This window comes from Pantherophis guttatus, chromosome 2 (assembly GCF_059756535.1).
Source record: "Pantherophis guttatus breed Tessera chromosome 2, ASM5975653v1, whole genome shotgun sequence".
NCBI lineage: Eukaryota > Metazoa > Chordata > Lepidosauria > Squamata > Colubridae > Pantherophis > Pantherophis guttatus.
Window position 1 is genome coordinate 58,891,749 of NC_142064.1, and position 26,349 is coordinate 58,918,097.

The following is a 26,349-nucleotide window of genomic DNA, read 5'->3' on the forward strand; positions in this document are numbered from 1 at the left end:
GGTACTAATAGCAGCTGTAGCAGCAGCAAAAGCTACAACTGGTTCACCGCCGAGAGGAAGAAGGAGTGTGACTGGAGGGAGCTTGTCACTCCCTAGCACTAGCATTAACCACAACCCCAGCATCCAAATAGGAAGGCAGAAGGTAAGCCCATGAGCCCCATAAGCAATGCAAAAAGCCCCCCAGAACAGTTGCTGATTGGTCATAAAAGAGGAAAAGGGAACTGAGTTTCAGCTGGATAGAAGAAAATCAGCCAGCTATCCGTCATAGCAAAAGATTCTATCTGATCCCCTCTCTCTCTCTCTCTCTCTCTCTCTCTCTCTCTCTCTCTCTCTCTCTCTCTCTCTCTCTCTCTCTCTCTCTCTCTCTCTCTCTCTCTCTCCCCCCCCCCTCCTTCTCCCAAATCTCTACTACTATGACAGACAAAAACTGAATGGTATAGGTCAGACTTATTTCCCTCAGGTAAGTTTCTATGTTGTTGTTGCTTTAAATTTAATCCTTTTGCAAATCTCTGTTCTATAAGGAACACATAATGATGCTCACTGACTGGTACAGATTTTTATCTAAGGAAATAAATGTGCAATGGATGTTTAGTTCTGCCCAAGCATTAGAAATAGGAGAGAGAGAGAAAAGGGAGATTTTTTTTTTTGAAGGAAGGGGAGAGGATGTGGGGAGAAATCATTCATATATAGATAGATAGATAGATTTTGAAAGGCAAAAAGAGGTTTTGCAAGAGGGAACTTTATATAGCTCAGCATCTTTCAAAATGTTCTGAATATTTAGTGACGGGCTCGGGAATTTTGCCTTACATGCCTTGGCAAATGTGTCTGAATTTATTCGAACTGAAAGAGGCAGTTACCAGGATATTATTTTAAACAAACAACCAAAAAATCTCTAGTATGTTTACAGCAAGTAATCTTTAGAGATGCCTTTCTATTTATAAACCAAGGCATGTCTTAATAACCCAGATAATCATTTTCCCGAAGTTAATTTTAATCAAGGAGATATGGAAAATCAGCATTTTATGATTATTTTGTTGCACATTATTTTTGTCCTTTCAAAAAGAATATGTGAAAAATCATAATATCTTTAGTTTCTGGCATTGCATGTTTTAATACAAGTGCCTATCTTGATAGGTGTTTATGTTTCTGTTCCATATAATCATATTTTTTAAAAGTTTGAGTAATAAAGTTCCTTGTTTTGACAAAAATTGAATGTTGACTGATATTGATATGAATTCTGGATAGTTTTTCACTATTTACACAAATCTATATATTCAGAAGAAAGCCCCACTGTGTTCAACTGTATTTCTATGTCATAGCGTAATATTAATGTAGGCATAGCCATTGATGAAATTCTGCAAAATATAGCTTTTATTTTACCATATACAGTCATTTGTAAGCAAGGACTGCAGCTCAATAGTGATGAACAAATGTTTGATTTTAATCCTAGCCAACAAATGAAGAAATGCATACACAGAAGCATTTGAATTTAGCCATATTGGCATCTTTTGTCAAAATCTTGTGGAAGACTTTTAAACCCTACACTAGGTTATTAAAACAATATGACCGTAGAGTATTGCCTGCAAAAAATATCTAGTATGGATGTGTTAGTCTATGACCAAATCTTCTATATTTTTTTATCAAGAAACTATAATTATTCATATGGTTTATTCTTTTTCAAATCTGCTGATTCTGAAGCTCTCTTTTAGTGTTGTGAAGTATTACTGTCATCAAAATCTCTCATTTTAAAAAATCTGTAATGTTAGTATGGACTGTATAAATAAACAGCTTTAAACTGGAAGAATCTCATTACAGGAGTATTTTATTTTTTAAAAAACCCCAAATTCTATGTAATAATGAATAATCTGAAAAAACTGTTTAGGGAGATTATAATATTTTTACCACACATGTTGGACTACAAATTATAATCTAACCTAACCAGCATGGAGGAGAATTGCAGCCCAAAGCTTCTGAGGGCCCACAGTATATTTGCTGACTTTGGGGAGGTCCATTGAAAGAAATTAGTGTTACATGCTTAATAAAATGTGCCAGATGTTGCAGAATAGCTCCAATGGGAAAAGCAACTATAGGTAGACCTCAATTTATGACCACAATTCAGCCCAAAATTTCTGCTGCTAAGTGAGACATTTGTTAAGTGAATTTTGCCCCCATTTTATGATGTCTCTTCCCATTGTAGTTAAGAGAATCACTGCAGTTAGTAACACGGCTGTTGGGTGAATCTGGCTTCCCCATTGACTTTGCTTGTCAGAGGGTTAGACAAGGTGATGACATGATCCCGGAACCCTGCAACTGTCATAAATATGAGTCAGTTGCGAAGTGTCTGAATTTTGATCATGTGACCATGGAGATGCTACAATGGTTGTAAGTGTTAAAAATGGTCATAAATCGCTTTTTTAAAGTGCCATTGTAACTTCGAACAGCCATTAAATGAACTGTTGTAAGTCAAGGACTACCTGTATTGGTAGACAAGTCTATGTCTTTTACTGCTCAAACTTTTAAAACCACAAATTCAGCCAGCTCCATAATGAATCTTGCAATTGTCATTTTCCAAGATTCAGACTAATATTTAGTTTTTTCTTTGCGCTACCATATGGTTTCCTATGGAGATAATCAGGCAGCTGTGATGCTTCTATCCTGATTGTTATAAACAATGCATAAAAAAACTACTGGATAATTACCCTAAATTGAGTCATTGTTCTCTCTATCTACTGTCTATCTGTGTAGCTTGTTAAAAGACACAAATAATTACATTTATAACCATATCTATAGCTATTACAATCTGAGTTTTTAAAAAATGATAATTCATCTTTTCAATCTCTGCTGCACTGAGCATCTAGATCAAAGGGAGAAGCTAAGGATATAAAGCATTTCCAAAATGTGAGGGAAAGATTCCAGGAACCATCCTCTAAAATTTCTTTTTAAATTTCTTTCCTGAGAGGCATGTCAACGTATTCTTTATGCTTTTTACCTAATAGAGTAAACTTTGCATTAAGATTGTAATGAAAAAAAATGCGTAAGTTCTTAAAAATAAGTGTCAGAATAAAATAGAAAAAAACAAAATATATAGTACAAATAATTTTGTGTCTTGTACCTTTTGTTTTTTTCTTTTTCTGTGATTATTTTTAAAAGCAATAAAAATGTACCATATATTAAAAACACTTTGCATAAAGACTGTGGAAATAGAGTAGATTAGCTGCTACTACAATGCTAGCACCTTTTTCTCTTTCTAAAATGTTTTCTAAAGAGTAGAAACTGAGATAAAAGCTTATCAAGTTCCAGTTTGCTTCAAGTGCCTTCCTCGAATGCTCAACAACTCACATTAAAAATCAGTAGTGCGGAATAATGAGATTGCATAATTATTTCCTTATTTTTCTTCTTTAATATAGATTGCTAGTGGTTCTGGAAAAATTACCCTAATTCCATTTTTTTAAAAAAAGAACTCATCAGATTTTATTTAAAAAATATACTGTCCTTTCCATTATAGACATTATAATTAACCCTATAAGCAAAACTATTACATTTCACAAGTGATCCTAATATTCCACACCTAAAATAATTTTTTATATTTATCATTTTGAAATGATTTATTTTAATAATCTGTTTTCTTTTTTCAAAGTCCCCAAAGCTCTGCATTATAGCATCAATTGATTAACTATTAAAATATGAATTACACTCAAAGCTCAATACATAATTTTAAATTTTGAAATTTTTGATAAACCATTGTGAAATTATTGCAAGTCAAAAAAATTATTTAAATGAATTCAATCCATTTTGAATTTTTCTAAAAGTTAACATTTAGAAATTAGAGACTTTCCGAAAGGGTAGAAGCATTTGTTGACATGTCAGATTAAGTATGGACTTTGGTGCTAGACAATGTGACGGTACCCATAAATTTAGCTGGTTCTAAAAGGGGATTGGAAAACATTCTAGAGGAATGGGCTATCAATAGTTACTAGTCTTCATAATCTTAGGTAGTATTCTTTAATTATTAGTGGCTTTGCATTTCCAACAGTTTTTTAATGGTTATTTTATTTATTTATTTATTTATTTATTATTTATTAATTTTATTTCTATACCGCCCTTCTCCTGAAGGGCGGAGGGCGGTGTACAGCCTAATTAAAAACACAAAGACAGACAAAATTTAAAAATAATTAAAATTATTAAATAATAGGCCCAATTTATAAAACCCCAAATTTAAAATCCCATTTAAAACCAATTAAAACTGGAGGAGAACTGGGCAAAATGGTGTGCAGGTGCTGAGGGGGCTGTTTGTCATCCGCCAGATGAAAGGATGGACTATTGTGACTTTATTGTCGGTGTCATCTGCCCCAGTCACTGTGAGAGGGTGACTGGGATAATTATCCTCCAGACGTGGGGGGATGTCACTGGCCCCTTTCACTGTCGTGAGAGGGCAGTGAACCAGCTCCTGATATGAAGATCTACTTTGACCCAGTATTATTGGACGATCTGGTGAAGCCCTGACCAATTGACTCTCCATCTCTGTTTTTGTGCGATGTTTACGGCTGCTGACCTGCTTGCGCTGCGAGACTCCCCCCTCTCGCAGGTTTGGCCCTCCTCACTATCGAGGGCCTACCTTGATGATGGATTTTGGAATCCCGAGAGGTGGCATGCGGCGAGGAGGGGGTTGTGGGGTTTTTTAGGGAAATTTTTAGATAAGGTTTTAAAGGTTTCTGGGAGGGGGGTGGGTTCAGTGGGTTTGGGGGAGAACCTGTCGGGGAGGAGGCCAGAGCCGGCTGAAGAGCACAGCACTAGAGATGCGGGAACCGGGGTCAAGGTGGGGGTTAGAGCTTGTGTTATGGATGGTCATTACATCAGTACTGTGGGTGGGAGGGGCAGATATGGCGGGAGCAGGGGGCCACATCAGATTGTGGGAGCACGCGCCCGCTGGCTCCAAGCGGTGGCGCGCTCCGGCCTCCAATGCTCCTCTCGTTCCCCAGGTTGCACAGACCCTCAGGCCCTGGGCCTTCGACTGATGCTGTGCAACGCCCGGTCCGTGGTAAATAAAGCCCCCCTCATTTGTGATCTTGTTCAGGAGGGGGGAGCGGACCTGGTGGGTATTACGGAGACCTGGTTGGGCCAGGAGGGGGGGTTCCCCTCGTTGAGATGTGCCCACCCGGTTTCCGTGCATTCCATCAGCCGAGGACACAGGGGAGGGGCGGGGGGGTGGCGGTTGTCATTAGAGAAGGTCTTGGTCCGAGGGAGGTCACTGTTCCTCAGACGGCTGGTTGTGAGTCCCTCCTTGTGAAGTGGGGTCATGGGGTGCAGATGGGTGTGCTGGTTACGTACCTGGCTCCCTGCCACGTGACGGCAGCCCTGCCCGAGCTGCTTTACGTTATAGCCGCGGTGGCGGTTGACACCCCCAGGCTTATGGTCATGGGGGATTTTAACCTGCCATCCGTCGGTGAGGCGTCTGAGGTGGCTCGGGAGTTCATGGCTTCCATGACGGCCATGGACCTGACCCAGTTAGTTCATGGCCCTACTCACACGGGGGGAAACACGCTAGACCTGGTTTTTGTCTCTGGTCAGTGGTTGAGTGATCTTGAGATAGGGGATATAGTGATCGAGCCCTTGTCATGGTCAGATCACTCCCTCCTTCGCTTTGACCTTTGAACCGCCGCACCCCGCCGCAGGGAGGCAGAACCACTGAGGTGGTACCGCCCCAGGCGCCTGATGGATCCTGATAGGTTCCAGACGGAGCTTGGGCCATTTCCTGAGGCTCTGGCACACGGCTCGACTGAGGAGCTGGTGGCCGCCTGGGATAGGGCGGCCGCTGGAGCTTTGGATCGGGTCGTGCCTTTGCGGCCTCTGACCCGGCGTCGATCTTGCCTGGCTCCTTGGTTCACCGAGGAGCTGAGGGAGATGAAGCGCCGGAAAAGACGCCTGGAGAGTGGTTGGAGGGCCAGCCATTCTGAATCTGACCGAACACTGGTAAGGTCTCATATTAGGACCTACCTGGTGGCGATAAAAGTGGCGAAGTATAACTATTTTGCCACTCTTATTGCGTCATCAGATAATTGCCCGGCTGCCCTGTTTAGGGTGACCCGCTCCCTGCTCCACCAGGAAGCGCGGGAGGACCCCTTGGAGGGTAGAGCCAAGGATTTTGTACAGTATCTGTATGACAAAATCGCTCAGATTCGGGAACATCTGGACTCTGACTGGGTAGATTCAGCGGGGAGGACAGAGGCAGGTCTTGTGAGTATTATCTGGGAAGAGTTTGATTCTGTGACGCCCGAAGACGTGGACAGGATACTGGGCAGACTGAGCGCAGCCACATGTTTACTGGACCCGTGTCCCTCCTGGTTGGTGCTGGCCTCTCGGGAGGTTACACGAGGCTGGCTCCAGGGGATTATAAATGCTTCCTTGAGTGAGGGTGTCTTCCCTGCCGCCTTGAAAGAGGCGGTGGTGAGGCCACTCCTCAAGAAACCTTCCCTGGACCCGGCAGTGTTGGCAAATTATCGTCCAGTCTCCAACCTTCGCTTCATTGCGAAGGTTGTTGAGAGTGTGGTAGCGCGACAGCTCCCCCAGTACCTGGATGAATCGTCGTATCTGGATCCGTTCCAGTCGGGCTTCAGGCCTGGGTACAGCACGTAAACGGCATTGGTCGCGTTGGTTGATGATCTCTGGAGGGCTCGGGACAGGGGTTGTTCCTCTGTCCTGGTCCTATTAGACCTCTCAGCGGCTTTTGATACCATCGACCATGGTATCATGCTGCACCGGCTAGAGGAGTTAGGGGTGGGGGGCACCGTCCTACGGTGGTTCTCCTCCTTTCTCTCTGACCGGTCGCAGTCTGTGTTGACAGGGGGGCAGAGGTCGACCCCGAGGCCCCTTGTATGTGGGGTGCCACAAGGGTCAGTCCTCTCGCCCCTTCTGTTCAACATTTATGTGAAGCCACTGGGTGAGATCATCCGTGGTTTCGGGGTGAAGTACCACCAGTACGCTGACGATACTCAGCTGTACATCTCCACCCCGGACCACCCCAATGATGCCCTTGAAGTGATGTCCCGGTGCCTGGAGGCCGTGCGGATCTGGATGGGGAGAAACAGACTCAGGCTCAACCCATCCAAGACCGAGTGGCTGTGGTTTCCGACATCCCGATATAGTCAGTTGGCGCCATCACTGACTATTGGGGGTGAGTCATTGCCCCCCACGGAGAGGGCTCACAACTTGGGTGTCCTCCTGGACTCACGGCTGTCTTTAGAAGAGCATATGACGGCTGTGGCCAGGGGGACTTTTTATCAGGTCCGCCTGATTCGCCAGTTGCGTCCCTTTCTGGATCGGGACTCGTTAAATACGGTCACTCATGCTCTTGTCACTTCCCGCTTGGACTACTGCAATGCTCTCTACATGGGGCTCCCCTTGAGGAGCACCCGGAGGCTCCAGCTGGTCCAGAATGCGGCCGCGCGGGTGGTTATGGGAGCGATGTGGCGCTCCCATGTGACCCCCCTCCTGCGCGAGCTGCACTGGCTCCCGGTGGTCTTCCGGGTGCGCTTCAAGGTTTTGGTTACCACCTTTAGAGCGCTCCATGGCATCGGACCGGGGTATCTACGAGACCGCCTTCTGCTACCAATAGCCTCTCACCGACCAGTACGCTCCCATAGAGAAGGGCTCCTCAGGGTGCCGTCGGCCAAACAGTGTCGACTGGCGGCCCCCAGGGGGAGAGCCTTCTCTGTGGGGGCACCTACCATCTGGAACGAGCTCCCCCCAGAGATACGGAAGATCCCGGACCTGCGCACGTTTCGCCGTGCTCTCAAAACTTTTCTATTTCAGCAAGCTGGCCTGGCCTAACTCCCCTCTTTTAAATTCTTAAATTTTAAATTTTTTAATTCGTGATTTTATAAATTGGGTGTTTTAATCTGTGTTTCGGCCGAAATATTTAATAATTTTAAGGGATTTTTAATATTTGTATTGTCTGTATTTTATCTTGGCTGTTCACCGCCCTGAGTCCTTCGGGAGTAGGGCGGTATAGAAATTTGATTAATTAATAAATAAATAAATAAATAAATAAATAAATAAATAAATAAATAAATAAAGATCTTTACATTGATAGCCCAGCCTGGCGGAACAACATGGTTTTGAGGGCACAGCGAAATACACGGAGATCAGAGATTTTACGATTTTAGTAATCAAAACATACCAATTTTCTTTCAATCTAAAATTAAAAGTAAATTGCTGACATTTTATGACCAAGTTAGATTACTTGTTTTTTGGAGCAATTTTCTAAAACAATCCATGTTAAAATGAGATAAATATTACAAGCTGAATTCTCCCTTCCACCTCTAACAGTGATAGTAAACCTTTTCGGCACCGAGTGCCCAAACCAGAACGCGTGTGCATGTGTGTGCATGTGTGTGTGCCAGAGTGCCAGAAACCCAAAGACCAGATGGCCTGTGCATATATGCGCGCCAGCAAGCTGGTCTTCGGGTTTCTGAGGCTCCAGCACGCCAGCCAGCTGGTCTTCATGCGTGCTGGAGCACTGGAAACCCGAAGACCAGCTGACCGGCATATGCATGCCCGTTTTTTGGGCGTTTTTCAGGCCGTTTTCAGGACCATTTTCTGGACTATTTTCAAGCCATTTTGGGGGCGTTTTCAGGCGATTTTACGGCCCTCCAGCACCCCCGAAGACCAGTTGAAAACCAGAAGTCAATGGTGCGCATGCTGACAGAGAGGGCTCTGCGTGTCATCTCTGGCACGCATGCCATAGGTTCACCATTATGGACCTATAACATTCTTATTGAACCATACCAAACCTTCATGGGATCCTGAATTAATCTTAGATGTGATAACTACTGCAGGGATACCATATATTTCTTACTGAAAGGTGTCTAGACCTTCAATGGAAGAATGACTAACAAGTTGTGGGGGCATGCTTCAATGTTCAGACCTTTGTACTTTAAAAGTAAACCTGACACAAAATTCAACTTAAACTGGAAACCAGCCTTAGACTATTAATACAGTACATGAATTGCCACCACACCTCAAATTTGTGTTTATCTATATATTCCAATTTCAGAAGGGACATTAGACTCTTACTAATGTGAATTGAATTTATTGTGATGTATGATTTTATTGAACTTATTCAGTGATCTATATTACATTAAACATGATTCTTGATATTCATTTTTAATTTAGTGGTAATTGTTTGCATTTTAAATGTTATATAAAATATACTTAACTATTTACATCTAATTAGCAGCATGTTAGAAGGGTATATTCTCTAAGACAATTTTAAATCTGTGATTTATTCACTTGTATTATATTGTCTTATTCTTTTTTCAGCATTTTTTCTTGCTTATATATTTTCTTTAAAGTTCAATTAAAAAAAAATAAACAATTCGAGTGACTAGAAAGAGCTATTGCTTTCATGTCTGGCTTGTGAATTTCCCCAGATCTATTTGGTTGATTGTGTTATCACAAAATGATAGATTATTAGATAATGCCACTGGCCTGAGTTTCAGTCAAACACTTCTTATGTTTTTATACTCTTCTCTGGCAGATGCAATGAAATGATCATAAGAAGATGGTTCATGTTTATATCAATTTATGAGTACTGATGCCACACTAGACTAGACATTAAGTTGCATTGCATGATCACTATTAGAATAAAAAAGTAGAAATTATGATTAGATAATTATTTTACCTTTACTTATCAAATTATTGCAGACATTTTATTAAATAAATTATTAATAAAAATAGAAATACACCTAGCAATTTTGCATAAGACAATCTAGAAGAAGCCATACTTGTCATCGAGCCAGATTGGTCAGGAGACAGACAGCCAAGAAACAGAGGAACTCTGCTTAATTGAAATATGCCATAGTAATAGAATTTTAAAAGTTAGACACAATTTCTCTTCTCCCTCGCTCTCTTCCCCCTATACAAAAAAGAATCAAGATGGGTCGGTTTTGAGTTTCTTCCTTGCCCACTCCTGTCTGTCCAAACTAATTGATGTTTTTGAAAAAGCTACTATATATTTTGTTCAACATCATCTCTGTACTCCTCTCCTTACCATGAGGCAAATTGAGGCAATTACTTTTAGATATAACAGAGTTGGAAGGGACCTTGGAGGTCTTCTAGTCCAACCCCCTGCTTATGCAGAAAACCCTACACCATTTCAGACAAATAGTTATCAACATCTTCTTAAAAACTTCCAGTGTTGGAGCTTTCACAACTTCTGGAGGCAAGTTGTTCCACTGATTAATTGTTCTAACTGTCAGGAAATTTCTCCTTAGTTCTAAGTTGCTTCTCTCCTTGAATAGTTTCCAATCATTGCTTCTTGTTCTACTCTTGGGTGCTTTGGAGAATAGTTTGACTCCTTCTTCTTTATGGCAGCCTCTGAGATATCGGAACACTGCTATCATGTCTCCCCTAGTCCATCTTTTCATTAAAGTAGACATACCCAGTTCCTGCAACCGTTCTTCATATGTTTTAGCCTCCAGTCTTCCAGTTTTGATGGCAGATACTGGGTGCACAACAATCTCAGGAAGAAGGCAATCAGCAAGTTTAAAGTCAAGAATCAGCCATCTTTCTCATTGCCTTTGAGTTATTGAATAAGAGGAAGGAAGTATTATTTCAGCTTTTATAATGGGAAGACAGGCTATAAACTGATTACATATAACAGTGATTTAGGAAACATATCAAAGAAATTTTCAAAATTGAAACTGTCACATTAATATAATACATTTAGCATATACTAAAATTCTATCTTTTTTATTTTATTTTTTACCTATGGACCTTGATCACCATTACCTTCAAGGCTTGGGATAACAAAGACATTTTAAAGTTTGGCAAAAGTCAATATGCTCTACAAAGTTCTACATGAAATTAAATAAACCAAATGAAAAATTTCCCCTAAACTCATTACTGAATTTGAACCTCAAATATATATTCAAAAACCACCATAGAGATTGCTTACTGCATGCTTCTGTGTAAATCCTTGGATTACCTTGAATTCCTTAAGAACTTTATCTGCTTTAGTGGCCTCTGTTATTTGTTGGCCTATGCGATGGTTGAAGAATGGCTTTTTTTCTGTGCCATTCACCTGTATTTTGTAATCATAGTTCCTTTTGATAATTGATCTGTGAAATATAGTATGCTCAAGATCTCATCTGCCTTCATTAAATCTTTGCCTAGTTTGAAAGTCAAGTTAACACCATACCATTGAAGTGCCAGTGATAACTTTGTACCTTAAAAGTAAACCTGATACAGAATTCAACTTAAACTGGAAACCATTTTTGGACTATAATACATGAATTGCCATCATACCCCAAATTTGGCGCATGCGATGGTTCAAGATTGGCTCTTTTCTGTGCCATTCACATGCATATTCAGTATTCCAAATTAGTCAGGCAGTTACACTAGGTTTCTGCAAAAGTGATGCTGCACAACACTCTTTATGTAATTTGGGTCCTTGTCATTTGCAGAGATCCAGTATTAGATGATACCTTTGCAAAGTAGCAAAATTCCTTGGCATATAACTTTGGGCACATGGTTATTGAATACAGGTTTAGTTTAAACATTAATTTGTTATACCCAGTTTCAGCAATTAGATAAAAATTACACACCATTCTCCATTTTATAAGCTATGGAGATTCTGTTTTCACTTTTATATCTCTTTGTGTCTACCTTGATTAGGCTATAAAGAAATTACCTTCACAGATTCATGTTCTTTGATACTTATGAATAGGAATCGTTTATATAAGTTTGGACACTTTAGCCATGTTGTGATACTTTCCAGGCTCAGAAATTTTTGCGTGTATGTTCAACCCAAAGCATACTTCATACTGTACTAGTAGAATTAGCTGCAGACAGTTTGCCCAGCCTGCTGCTAGGGCTAGATCCATGCTTCTGATTCGAGTTTGCTGGTCTCCTTTGTTTCCATAAAGTTTATATAACAGACGATTGCCAATATTAGTAGTGCTGTATACCATAATTTTCCAACTATGATCAACTTCTGTGTTTGACATATATAGATGGTATTTTCTAAACACAACTTAGTTTAGTATTCTGGACCCCATCACATTTCCTATGCCCCTAATAATTTAATATTGGATCAAAGATTAAACCAACATACCATATTAACTAAGCTTACTTTTTAGCTCAAGTTTTTTAAATTACAAATATCTCTGCTATCCTAGTCTCCTTTTCTTTAGGTGTGATCAGAAGATCCTTCATATATTTGTTTGTTTTTTCACAGCACACAAAAGCCTCATATTTCTGCATTAAGGTCCCTTTTTATGCATGAATATACATTTACACAAAGGCATTTCTGTTAGTATAATACCTCTTCCTGGTTTTACAAGGAAATTGTGGACTTTATTTTATATTTCTATTGTATGATGCCCTCACTTTTTTTGTGAGATGAGCAGCTATTTAAATTGAAAGAAAGAAAGAAAGAAAAAATAAATAAATTACAGTGATTCCAGTAACTCCCTGAGGGTGTTTTTCATGATGAAGGAAGAAATTTGCATGATAATTTGGCATTCTTATTCCCAATGCTATTAATATATTTCAAGATTGTCCAGATGTCTCAAATGGACTAAAACCAACATAGAAATGATTTGCTGGCCTCTGCTTCCTTTTTAGACTATTTAAATACAAGGAAGCCGAGAAGATTGAATGTAGCAAACAAAGAAAATGCTTTAACTTGAAACACAGTTTTTTAATCCCTCCATTCTAGTACAGTCATGATTGATTGGCAGTACTGTCCAGGCTTTCTTTGATATTGAATTTTCAAAACTTCCTGTTTTCTTGTAATTACATATTTACCAACAGCACAATCCTATATTTTTATTATCTGGGAATGCACCCCAATAGATGTGTATTGGATAATAGCCTAAGGCAGGGCAGTCAAACTCGTGGCCCATGGGCCAGATGCGTCACGTGCTGGCCACACCCATGCTGTCAGGGTTCCAAGTAACACCCCCACACGAAAGAAAACTCTGAGGCTTGAGTTTCCTCAAAGTTCCATTTTATTAGAGATGTCATATTGGCACATCTGGGAAAACCCAAATCTGAAAGCTTCCAGATTTTCCCCATCCAAAGGAAAGTTCAAGTCCCTGCTCAACACCCACATGTCCATCACATGGTCCAATCAAAGCATCATCCCAACTGGAGATGCCTCCCAGTTCCAGCTGTCCGGGTGCAGGGCAAGATACCCTTGACTTTCTGAGAAAGGAATGTTATTATGACTATATATCACCCTGGCTCCATACAATCCCCCGTCTCAGTTTCCCAAAGTAGTAAATGTGGCAGGCCTGAAGATCAGGGGTGGGTTCTACTTACTTTTACTACTGGTTCGCAACAGGGCCGCGCGCGCATGCAAGCTTTGCTTGCATATGCGTGCGCTCTTCTGCGCAAGCGCAAAAGCATTTTGATGATGTCAGGTCGGTGGGCAGAGCCTCCTGCCGGTTTTACTACCGGTTCTATAGAACCGGTGCGAACCAGGGGCAACCCACCACTGCTGAAGATCCAACGAAAAAGATGGCTTCCAGGCTTGACACATGCCTGATTTAGTAAAGGGGGAAAAAGTCACGATACATCATGTGATGCTGCCGTGATGACACGATTTTGACACCCCTGGCCTAAGGCATCACATATCCTTGAGCAATATATATTATTTCAATATGGTGTTAAAAACAGCTGATGTAAATGCTTTTTCTTCTATAATTAAACTGAGCTCAGTGAAATCCAAAGATTATTTTGATTATTTTCAAAAGAGCAAAATGAATAAATTTGTATAGTTGGTGTAATTGGAAACATGGCCTAGTGGCCAATCAGTGATAGACATGTCTACCAGTAGTGGATTTCACTTACTTTCGTTACCGGTTCAAAATTGTGAGTGTGTGCACATGCGTTGCTTTGCTCATGCATGGCACTTCTGCACATGCCCAGAACCTTCTGCGCATGTGCAGAGTGTCCATGATGATGTCCGGGTGAGTGGGCGGAGCCTCCTGCCGCCACCACTACCGGTTCGCCTAAACCGGGGTGAACCGGTAAAAACCCACCACTGATGTCTACCACATGTTTATCGAGACAAGAGTGACAAGACATTCCCTAGCTTGAAAACAGCAAGTGTGACTGATTGAAACTGCGCCCCTTTTTACACATGTACTATGTATGCAATGCATGTTTAAAAGGGTGGGATTTTTGATTGTTCTATTGTAGTCAGTGTTTTGAAACCCAAAAAGTCATTATAGATCAGTGGTTCCAACCATTTTTTGGCCATGCACCACCTAAGCATCTCTAAAATCCTGATGCCCCTTTCCCTGTGACATATAAGTCTTATCTATGCATATATTAAAAAGTGATTTTGAATTGCCCCCTTTAAAAATCAAATTGGCCCCCTGTGGGGCTTGGGCCCCATGTTGGGAACCACTGCTATAGATGCTACTGTATAAAAACACAATGTAAACTCATTTTGGCTCTGAATCAAATTTTTTGATTTAGCAATCTCCAGATTATTGGATTACAATGCTTAGAATTTCACCTTTCAGAATTCTTGGAGTTACAATCTGGACAACACCAGACACCATATTCTGCAAATGGATAGTCAAAGGCATTCAGGAAGTTTACAAACATTTATAGGAGGCAAATATGCCTCAATTGTTGTTTCCTAGCAGTTGATATTTAAAATATGTGGACTGAGATTGTAGAGGTAATAACTGCTGTCATTTGACTTTGCTTGACTTTCTTCAGTCCCTTTAGAAACCATCTAAATTGATCTGGCTCTAACCTTGAAAATGAACAAGAGTTGGCTTTAGCTTGCCAACTAAACAACAACTAGGGAACCTATTCCTTGACATGTCATGGTCCTTCTCTTGAGGAAACCTGTGCAGTCAGCATTATCTTCGGTATCAGTTGTTTTCGAACGTAAATAATATTCCTGAATCTAGAGTATTGGTTGTTTAATTCAGAGCACATTTAAACAGGGAAGATTAGTTGGAAATGAAGTGGTGAATAATCCATTTTTCCCTACTTGTCTGGGAGTGGGCACAAGATAGAAAGAGGGATTTAACCTTCTGGTTCTCTTTCCTAACATTTCTCTGTTTCTCCAGTCATTCATTCCAACCGGAATTCAATTTTCCATACAGGTTTTGAGGCAATAGGATTCTGGAGCTCCAGGAAGAATGGAAGGGCAAATTTACAGCCACCCCATTCTATCTCCATCCCCCTCCCAGTGGATATAAATGCGATTGCTGTTAGCCTCTAATTTTATCCCCATGGAGTTGGGGGCATGCTGTGTACAAACTATCATAACCTTTCTTTGATAATGGAGAGGCAATTCAGTCTGCTCTAATCTTTGTGGGACAGCATTCAAGGACAAAAAGAATTGCACTATAGGGATCTTATTAAGGAACCTGCAATATTGCAATATTTGTTTGCTCAGGAAAAAACTCTGAAGAATTCTAATTATATTTCATTAAATCTGACATTTTTGCTTCTTAGCTAAATTTAGTATGACTTGGCTAGTCTCATAAACTATATTAAATTGATTCAGGAAACATTTTTTTGAAATCATTAATTCTTCTGATTAGTATTCTGCTTAAAAAGCAGTTCTTTTGTAGGACAGTAAAAATGGAAGAGATCCACCAGCGAGATTTTGCATATGCACAGCACAAAAGCTATGCTTTGATTGGTTTCTAATGATGCAATCCTATTTTGCCTAATCAAAGATAGACTCCAGTTTGATGGAGTTTAATCTCAGGTAAATATGCACTTGCAGCCTAAGCATCTTACTCTCAAGATGGGCAATTGAAACATGTACAGATGTACAACACCTCCTCAGGTTTTGCTATATTTGTAAACATGGCATTGAAATCTTATTGGCATTTTGTAACATTTGGAAGTTCAACTTAAATTTCCAAGAAATTCGTTCGTTCGTTCATTCATTCATTCATTCATCCTACATGACTGTCCATTTTACAAAACAAAAACCTGGGTGGTTTTCAACAATAATAAAAACCCCAAAACAGTAAAAGCACTTCTTCAATATCAGATGTTGAAGACAACAAATTGCAATTTAAGATGCTTACAAAACCAACATCCCCAGTCAGGGGTGGAAGTTCTTCTGCATCTAAAAGACACATGTTGAATGTTGAAATAATGTGATTGCATTCACATAATGGGTACCATAAGATAGGATTGTCTCTTCACTAAATGTATTTCATGGCTGAAGGCAAATGGATGCCTTGTGGCTGCATGATGTGGGAGTTTTTATACCCATTGATCTCAAAGAAGGATCAAGTGGACATATTCAGGATTTGTTCATCGTAACCATTTTGGCTTAGCATGATGTGCAATTTTAACTATTTTGTTAATTTTGCTAATATGTTATTTGTATAACATATTTATAAAAATGAATGCATAACCATAACAGTATATACAAAATTGTACATATTAAAATAATTTAAAAATAAAGCTCATTCAGAAGGAGAGCAATTTCTGTATGGGAAGATTTGTTGCATTTGGAATGAACTATGTGGGCCCTCCTGTTATCAATACATAGTAAACTTGATTAATACACTAACTGATAATATTACTATTGCTAACATAAAGATAGTAGGAAAAAAACTACAAATGAGACAAAACGTTTTATAATAATAGAATAAAATATAATAGAATTCTTTGTTGGCCAAATGTGATTGGACACACAAGGAATTTGTCTTGGTGCATATGCTCTCAGTGTACATAAAAGAAAAGATACATTCGTCAAGAATCATAAGGTACAACATTTAATGATAGTCATAGGGAACAAATAAGCAATCAAATCATATTAGGAAACAGTCAATATAAATCGTAAGGATATCAGCAACAAGGTTACAGTCATACAGTCATAAGTGGGAGGAGATGGGTGATAGGAATGATGAGAAGATTAATAGTAATGCAGACTTAGTAAATAGTTTGACAGTGTTGAGGGAATTGGTTGTTTAGCAGAGTGATGGTGTTCGGGAAAGAACTGTTCTTGTGTCTAGTTGTTCTGGTGTGCAGTGTTCTATAGCTGTGATGGCAAAACTATGGCACATGTGCCACAGGTGGCACACATAGCCATATCAGTGGGCATGCCAGCTCAGCTCTGCGCGCATGACTGCACCGGCCAGCTGATTTTCGGACCTTCTGGGCCCACCAGAAGTAGGGAAACAGGCTGTTTCCTGCCTCTAGAGGGCCTGGGGGGGGGTGGGGAAGGCCCATTTTTCTTTCTCACCTGGCTCCAGATCCTCTCTATGCATCTGGGGAGGGCCTTCCTTGGAGGCCCTCCGGAGGCCCAAAATGGCCTGTTTCCCAACTTCCGGTTGTATGGGAAGTGACATTTTTTTGCTGTCCCCAGCCTCCAGAGATTCCAAGACAGGCTTCCGGAGGGCCATCGCATGCCAGAAGTGGGGGGGAGGGGGGGTCACATGTGCATGTGCAGGGAGGGGCACATAGAATTATGGGTGTGGGCATGTGCGGGCACACGAACCTCTCCCCCCTCCTGGCATGCAATGGCAAAAAGGTTAGCCATCACTGCTCTAGAGCATCATTTTGATGACATTTTTTTGAGGAAAGGAATACATTTATTGCCTGAGAAATATTATGCTGAAAACATTTTTATTTTGGGTTTTTTTTTTCCCCATTGGATTTGCTTGGAATGATGGGAACTGTGCTGAGGCACATCTGGAAAACACTAGTTTGAGATGATAAGGATGGAGACATCCCTTTTAGAATATCCTGATTTTAATTTCGTTGGTGAACTTCCCTTTAAATATTGTATGGAACTTCTTCTTTCCACAAACACAGGAAAGGAGCATAAAAAAAATTCTTCTGAAATCAGCCTGTTTAGAGCCTGTAATTAAAATGTTCATTAGCAAGATTCTTTAATAATTACTTGTGCTGACTAATGAGAATTGTAATATTAGACTTATCTTTTTCAGCCATATTTAGCAATTAGAGTGCCTCTAAAATCTTCAGAATCAGAGTTCATAAAGGCAATTTAAATACGGTGCTAATAAATGTGGCAACATGTACAAAATGTGATTTGCACATCTCAGAGCAATCTTTGCTTGGCTTTTTTGCTTCAATTTTTTTTTTTAGAAAACTTTAATTTGAATTTTTTAAAATCGGTTTAAGTATATGCATTTTTTCCAGTTTCAATTTGCATCCACAAATTGACGAAGCTACATGAATTCATGTCAATTCCTACACACATTCAAAGGCTGATGAGAGAAAATATGCAAACCTAAAATGGCAGTTCACTGTCTCTCAAAAGATCTTTGTAACCCCAATCACATACCCATCTAACTTTTAGGATAGCAGCTAAATTTATGCTGCAATCCTATAAATGCTTTCTCAGCATTTTTAGAGTGGTAAATGCATTATTCAATTGAAGCAAAAATGGTTAAGAGTTTCCATTTGAATGGCTCAAGTATGATTACCAGAGCACCACAAACACAAATCTTTTCAATGTTTCATTAATGCACATGAATCCACAGGATTGCAATGGTTTCTCAACATGGAGTTTTATATGGAAATGTACGGAGGAAAAGAAACAAAAGGGACTGAACATATTAAAAACTTCAGAGGGCTACCCATTCTGCATATCAAAGATAAAACAGAGATTTATGTGAAACTGATGCACCAACTTCACTTCAAAATCAAGATCAAGAAGTTCATACTTCACTCAATTTGAAGAGAAATTTTCAAAAAAAAAAAATCTTGATGAAAAGTTCTTGAAATTTTCTAAAATCGCAGATAATATCATATCCTCTCCATACTGCATTGCATGTTTTTAGAATTGATATACAAGATTAGTTACCTATAAAGTAAATTGCCCTAAGTAGGCCAGTGATGTTCATAATTCCAAGACTAATTTTAACTAATCACTCTTGGCTTTCAACAACCACGTTGAATCATGCTTAATTTACCAGCATTTATTATAAAATACATTTGAAATTAACACAGTAGCAAAGGTAAGAGTAATGAATTCTTAGCCTGTTCAAAGCAGCGCCATTATCCTCTTTGTCAAGAAAAAAAAATGACAATGTAATTTGTGTCAATTATCATTTGCAAATTCAACAGAAGCTTCTGCACTAGTATAACCAAAGTTGCTTTCTTGCTTTTGGGAGAGAGAAAAGATTCTAAGACGGGGCTGCTAAGGAAGGTCTTATCTTGCAATCTTGTTTTAATAAGACAAAATCCAAAGCATCTTTCATTTTTAGCATCTCATAATGAGTTTTGTCTAATCAGAAACCAAGAAAATAATTAGATATAGAAATATGGCTTGTTACCTTCGGTATAATCACAGCAATGGATTAGCTTTGGCAGATCCATAAAATCTTTCATCGTTACGCCTAACATTCAGCAGTTATAAAGCTTTTAATGCGAATCTGATAATAAATAAACATTTCTGCTTGCATCCTGAAATCAAGTAATCATAATGCTTTCAATGCATCAATAATGACTGTTAATTCACTGATCTGATCTGTATTGCAAGTTCCAAGTCAGGTGAAAGAGATTCTCTCACGGGTGAAGTTTCATGACTTTGCAAACCATTCTTCATATATTTCGTTCTGAGATGTTGGATGAACTATTGAAAAATAGATTATTAATAACTTTTTTAATATGTATTTTTTTTTATCACTGCAGACTTTCTTTCCTGGTTGAAAAAAATATATATCTGAAAACATGCCAGAGCAAAGTAATGATTACAGGGTGGTGGTGTTTGGAGCAGGAGGAGTTGGCAAAAGTTCACTGGTCCTGAGATTTGTTAAAGGCACCTTCAGAGACAGTTACATCCCTACAATTGAAGACACTTACCGGCAGGTGATCAGCTGCGATAAGAGCATATGCACTTTGCAGATTACCGACACAACAGGGAGTCATCAATTTCCTGCCATGCAGCGCTTGTCTATTTCCAAAGGACACGCATTTATTTTGGTCTATTCGGTCACCAGCCGGCAGTCTTTGGAGGAACTCAAACCCATTTATGAGCAGATATGTCAGATCAAAGGGGATACAGAGAGCATTCCAATCATGCTGGTGGGAAACAAGAATGATGAGGACCACAACCGAGAGGTGCAAACTGCTGATGGAGAAGCCATGGCCAAGAAATGGAAGTGCGCCTTCATGGAGACTTCAGCTAAAATGAACCACAACGTCAAAGAGTTGTTCCAAGAGCTGCTGAATTTGGAGAAACGTAGGACTGTGAGCTTACAAATCGATGGCAAGAAAAGCAAGCAGCAGAAAAGGAAAGAAAAACTGAAAGGCAAGTGTGTCGTCATGTGAAAGGATCCTTATTCTGGAGCAGTCATGCCGATGTCGTCTTCTGACTGTACCAGATTTCATGCCCCTAAGCCATGGGAAAATTGGTGAAAACTGTTTTATTAATAGCAATTTTGAAAGAAAAGTACTTGAATCAAGCAGTTGTTTGAAGTAAAAGTACTTTCAAGAAGTTGTCTTTTCATAAATTAGCCATTAACGAGAACAATAAATTGTTCCAAAGGCACAAAGGTGTCTAACTTCCAGATCAGAAACAATAACATGTCCATGTTCACTGGCATTACTATTACAATGAAAGGATCTGGTAAATAACCATTTAAAGATAAATGCTAGTGTTATGTACAGAATCATGAAAGATGCATGTGGGTGTGTACGCACATCCATACACACATATTTGGCAGACTTAATTTTATTTTATTTAGGCATTAGAAAAATGACTTTCTTAGATTGTAATTTTTTTCCGCTTCTACTATGTCTTGTTTTATTCTCACTGATTCCTTACCCTCCTAAGTAATGCGTAGAATAATCTTCCCTCCTGTAGCCAGAAGAACTGCTGAATGCATGGGCAAAGCTCAATAACCTTCAACTCTACTTTCAGATAGTTCAGTTCAGTGACGGCAGTTCAACATGGCTTGGAAATTATTAGAAAATAGGATACCTGGGAAAGGAAATATTTTTGATCAAAGGGTAAAAGTAAACAATGTTTCTATAGTTCTTAACTTTCTGTATATTTATTTTTACCAAATGCCAAATAATACTAATGATGTTCTATAATCTGAAGAATTTCTAATTTATAAACTTATTGAGTGAATTACAGTTATAATCCATCAATTGTGAAGAATTAAAACAATTAATTTACTATAGACTGATTAAGAATATTTGTGCTGGGGAACAATCATATGTTACCTGAAAGGCAGTGGTGTGATTCTACCGCTTCAGACTGGTTCAGGTGAACCGGTAGCTCTGACGATCAATTGGGAGTGAACCGGTTGGCCCCGACGATCAGCTGGGCCCACCCACCCGCCCATGCTATTTTCCTACCTTTATCTCCTCAGCTGATTCGTGTGGCAGAGCCAATTGCTGCGCGAATCAGCTGTGTTACTCCTCCAAAGAAACCCAGAAGTGAAGATTTCTTCTAACTATGCGTGCGTGCAAAGCACGCAATTACCGAACTGGTTATTAAACCGGGAGGATTCCACCACTGCTGGACGGCAACCAAAGAGCATACTTGTCTCTATGGCATAGATAGGGAGGTCCATACCTTTATGCCAGAAGTGCACTGATACAAATTCAACTGATGTAGATAGATGTGGATGTTTTGTCTGTAATATTCAGCCTCAGGAAGAAAGTAAAATGGTAACATCCAAACATTAGTTCCAAAATCTGATTGTTCCCCAGACACATAAATAAAACCACTGAGACTATACAAGTCTGGAGCTGGTGTAGATAATATTTTTAGCAGTAATGGGAAGAAATAAGAAGAAATTGTTCTTCTCTAACCATCCCCCTTAAAATAGACATGCCGTACATCCCACTCTGGTTGAAGCAAACCACAGAAGTTGTGAATATGAGGTTGGCTCCACCAGGAAATTTTAAGTGACCCGTGGAATTAGGAAATTTCAAAAACAAAAACATTCTTATTCCTCAATAAATCCTTTTCTGTGCACAGTAGATATCAAGGAGTGTCACTAAGGAAGAAATGGATTCATCATTCTCATGAGTGGGTTGGCACCACTATGTAGGACAAAGACACTACCAAAACACTTGGATGTAGCCATGCAAGAACTCAAAAAGTTGTTATCAGGTTATCATTTTTCATGTGAGAGAAGGGGGTAAAAAAATTTAAGTATATATTTTATGAAAGGAGGAATTGAATTTAAATGGATCCTCCAAGGAAATTGGAGGGAAGATTAGATAGGGAAAAAAACCCTCATCTGCCTCCTCATAGTATTCTCAACAAATGTAAGCTGAAGCTTCCTTTTAAAGATGAATCATTTAGTTATATTTAGTACCAAAGAATAATAATCTTAACTATGTTTCATAGTAATCAAATATTAATTTAATTTTTCTTCCTTCCACATTATCCATGCTATTTTTTGAAGTGGTCTCTGGTTTGCCGTTCAGGCCAAATATAGTCCTAAATTCAAAGAAAAATGCACACCCCTTGGAGAAGAGTATAAGATTCTTTGAATCTTATTTGCAAACAGATGTGGATTCAAGTTAGCCTTGATTATCTTAAACAGACAACTGAAACCTCTGCATTTATATTATAGCACATGAATCAGAACATTTCTCTCTTTTTTAAAGAGAATATAAGGAGAATGGAGTCTTTTGAAGCAGTATATTGGTGTTTTAGCAAATGCATATATCAAAAGTGAGGCAAGACAGCAAAGTATTCACAAAAATAGGATGTGTGTTTCACTGTGAACGTCACTGAAGAGGTGCTTTTAATGCATTGTCTGCTTTTAACTAGGTATTGCTCATGATGATGTTAATTGTGTGAATCCTTCCATCTTAGCTGCCCCAAACAAATTTCTGTTCTGCACAAAAACAAGAATTTCAGGCAAGTAGGAACCTGCCATATGAAACCATAGCTCATTTCAAATGGAACATTTTTTTTTTCATTTTCTGTAGAGGAGAAATAAAAATGGATGAACCTAAGGTGAAGATAGATGTCCTTTATAAATGTTTGATCTTGATAGAACAAATGTGTGTGGGGGGGAGTGAAGTGTTACAGCAACAACTTGCACCTTTAAACTACACAAATTCATTTGAACAAGAAAATCTATCTTCTGATGTTCCAGTAAAGGAGGGGTGGGAGGGGAATACTACTTTAATAGTGCTCCTCTCATATGGTTATTTGTTCCAGACTGAAAGCCGGAGATGATTAATGGTGTTCTCTGAAATGTGGTGGAAATTATTTTGACACCCATTCAGTACATTTTGAAGCATTTGTTTTCAGGACATCAAAGCCTGTTAAAACTTCCTCCACATTTAGGAACTATAAGATGAATCCAATGGCTTCTTTTTTTGTCTGAGTCAGAATCTTCAGGAGAAGGAAACCAAGAGCTGAGTTCATGTAACACCCTTAGTCTAGTTAGTGAAATCTAGCGGTCAATTAGGATTTTGTTGTAGCTTACCCTGATGTGAGAACCCATCCAATTAATTTATTAATTAACCCATTAGGTTAATTTATGATTTAAGGTATGGTGTGAACCCAAATAGAGCTAACAATACTTATGGTCTGGATTCATTGGACACAGTGCAGTGGTTTCACTCAACAAATGCTTCCAATTCAGTCTCTTTTTCCCCCCAAAGGAACCATACATCTTGCTTTCAAATTTTCTTTAAATTCTTTTGCATCAGGCTTGTCATTAGAAAGAATCTCTTTAAAACCACATAAAAGCATATGTATATTTTTAAAATTTATTTTCTCTTAAACAAGTTGATTTTCAAACTATCACAAAATCCAACAGCATTTAGTAGGTCAATAATTCCATATAGAACCACATTATTGGCTTCTTTTGTTTTCAAGCATGCCTTCATTAAAAAGGTTTTCACCCTTTCCATTTGAGACTCCATTAAGGAAAATAAAAACTTCAGACTGAAATACATTTTGAAACATAATCTGGTAGCTGCTTCCTAAAAACGCGTGTTACATTTAGAAACTACTTATAAGCAATGAATACTTTGAATTAGAATTTCAAGACCAACCTAAACATGATGTAAGAAAAGACAGCTCTTGGTTCCTCTTTCCTTCATACATTCTGCCAACTTTATTCCCAGGTCTATTTTTCATAACCTGCAGAAATTAAATAGAGCAACTCCGATATATTTCTTTGGAATCATTTAGTACTTTAAGGCATCCTTGAACATTGAAGTCATCCAAGAAATGCATTTCTCTGGCTTCCTGTAGCAATATTTGCTCCAACGACACCTATTTATCAGGGATGCTTCCTATTTTATGGTAATAATTGTTGGCTAATTAGTGTTCTTTGTAATTTGGAGAGTAGTTTTCTAGCCACTTGCTGTACTTACTATTCTTCAGGATTTATCATCTTTCTGAATTAACTCGGGGAACATGGGAAAGGTGGCCGAGGCTGGACTTGATCTGAGTCATTTTTTGGCAGTTGTGTCACTGAAAAAGAGATGCTTTAGTGATGATTAAATTAAATCCCATTGTTTCATGTATGTGGTTCTGTAAAACTACATACGGATATTAACCATAGTTTATTCTAATGGCAATGCATGTGCATGAATATAGAGGCACTAGGAAGCACATAGCCTGCCAATTCACAAACTCACAGATGCTGAGGAAAACCAAACATCTTTAGATCTTCCGTTAGGGCAGGACAGGTTGTTTCTTTTTAATCGAGCCAAAAGAGCTATGATTTTAACTCAATTTAATATGATCAGCCGCACACAAAATAAATATCTCAATATCTCTCAGAAATATCTCAGAGCATGTTTGTGTGAGAGAAAGGAGCCCCACTTGGATGCTACAAATATGCTTTCATCACTGTAAGGCTGGGAGATAACTAAAAGCAGCCTTACGGAACAGCCTGTAACTCCCAGAAAAGCTATTAATAGAACTTTCCTTGTAAATGCATGACATCCCTGTCAAAGAAGCTTGTACAAATCCTTCTTAACTTCATTCAGTCTATATTATCTTTAAAAAAAGACAGTTCATGTATTTCCCAAATCCTGTCTGTGATGGCAAAGCTAATCATTTGTACCAAGGAGAAACTGAAACAACCAATTTTAAACATGTAAGTGTCCTATTTAGATACCAGAAATTAGACGATATTTTAAATAGTTATGCATATTAGGTTCTGTCCAATCAGTCATCTCTTGGAGGTCGTTATTTAAATGGAAACATACAATTCTTCTGTTGCTTGTTGATCCCATTCTTGTAATAATAGAATAAGCCATGACTATATTTCATAGCCTTGCATTTGCTGAGGCAAGGCTACTATACAAGCAATATTTATTCTTCGACCAGTAATTCTAAGGAAGGTATGTTTTATATTATACCCTTTTGTTGTAATTTATAATAGATTTTACATATACGTGTGTTTATCAAAATACATGTTCACTCTTACAATGTATAGTTTTGTGGGAGTTTTTTGATAGAAGACAGAAATTCTTAGGGAATAAATAGTTATTTGGTTTGTTACATACGTGGTTTATTTTCAAGTGTGATGCTAATAAATATGAAATGTTTGAAAATCAATATTCACACACACACAAAAATAACTTGTTTAAACTTGTCAAGGGATGCCAGCATCATGAAAATGTAATATGAAAAAGTATGCTGTTCAAAAAGCATGAATTTTATATAAGTCTGCAAGCTATTAAGATGCATATTCAAGCGTATTTATTGTTATAGTTTCATTCAGTAATATTTTATTCAATAGCGTTTATCATGTACTTTGTGCCTCCAGGTTTCTATGTTCCCTGTGATATTATATAAATAAAGCAGAAAAAAATAAACATTTTAAATGACAAATTTTAGATTTTGTTCTAATTCTTTATTCGTCAAGTTTAAAAGTCAATTAAATGGCAACCAAGTCTAAATGAAATCATACCTGTATTGCATTGGTAACAAAGATTAAAGTAAATAGCAAAGTACTTTATAAATCATGACTTCTACACTGAGAAAAAGACCCAATGAAAATTATCAATGATCTGTGCACTCTAGTCTTCAAAGGCTTCCTGGAACAGGCATGTTTTAATGGATTTTCTAAATCCTGAAGAGCTGTTTAATAAGAGGGGTGTAACCACAAATAAGGTCTCCTTACAAGCCCCCAATATAATACTCCTTCAGATTAGGGATCTTTTGCCAATTTTACAGGGTGGGCAGATACTGCCAGGAACAAGCAATCTCAAAGATACCAATCCTGTTATAAATGAGCCCAAATGACCATGGGAAGGGCAAGCACCAGTGATCGGTTGCCCCTGGTTCGCACCGTTTCTATAGAATCGATAGTAAAACTGGCGGGAGGCTCTGCCCACTGATCCCAACATCATCAAAATGCTTCTGCGCATGCACAGAAG

General features: G+C 38.9%; 1 protein-coding gene across 2 annotated transcripts; it reads left to right on the forward strand.

Annotated features, from left to right (window-relative positions):
• On the forward strand, positions 1 to 25,801 carry DIRAS2 (DIRAS family GTPase 2). 2 transcript variants are annotated; one of them, XM_034410029.3, is made up of 3 exons: positions 6 to 142; positions 421 to 460; positions 19,660 to 25,801. In XM_034410029.3, the coding sequence occupies exon 3, from the start codon at positions 19,699 to 19,701 to the stop codon at positions 20,296 to 20,298; it is 600 nt and encodes a 199-aa protein (XP_034265920.1). In that variant the 5' UTR covers positions 6 to 142; positions 421 to 460; positions 19,660 to 19,698; the 3' UTR covers positions 20,299 to 25,801. The 2 variants fall into 2 exon arrangements, with proteins under 2 accessions (XP_034265919.1, XP_034265920.1); XM_034410028.3 differs by lacking the exon at positions 421 to 460 and having other exon boundaries at positions 1 to 142.
• The last annotated feature ends 548 nt before the right edge of the window (positions 25,802 to 26,349 follow it).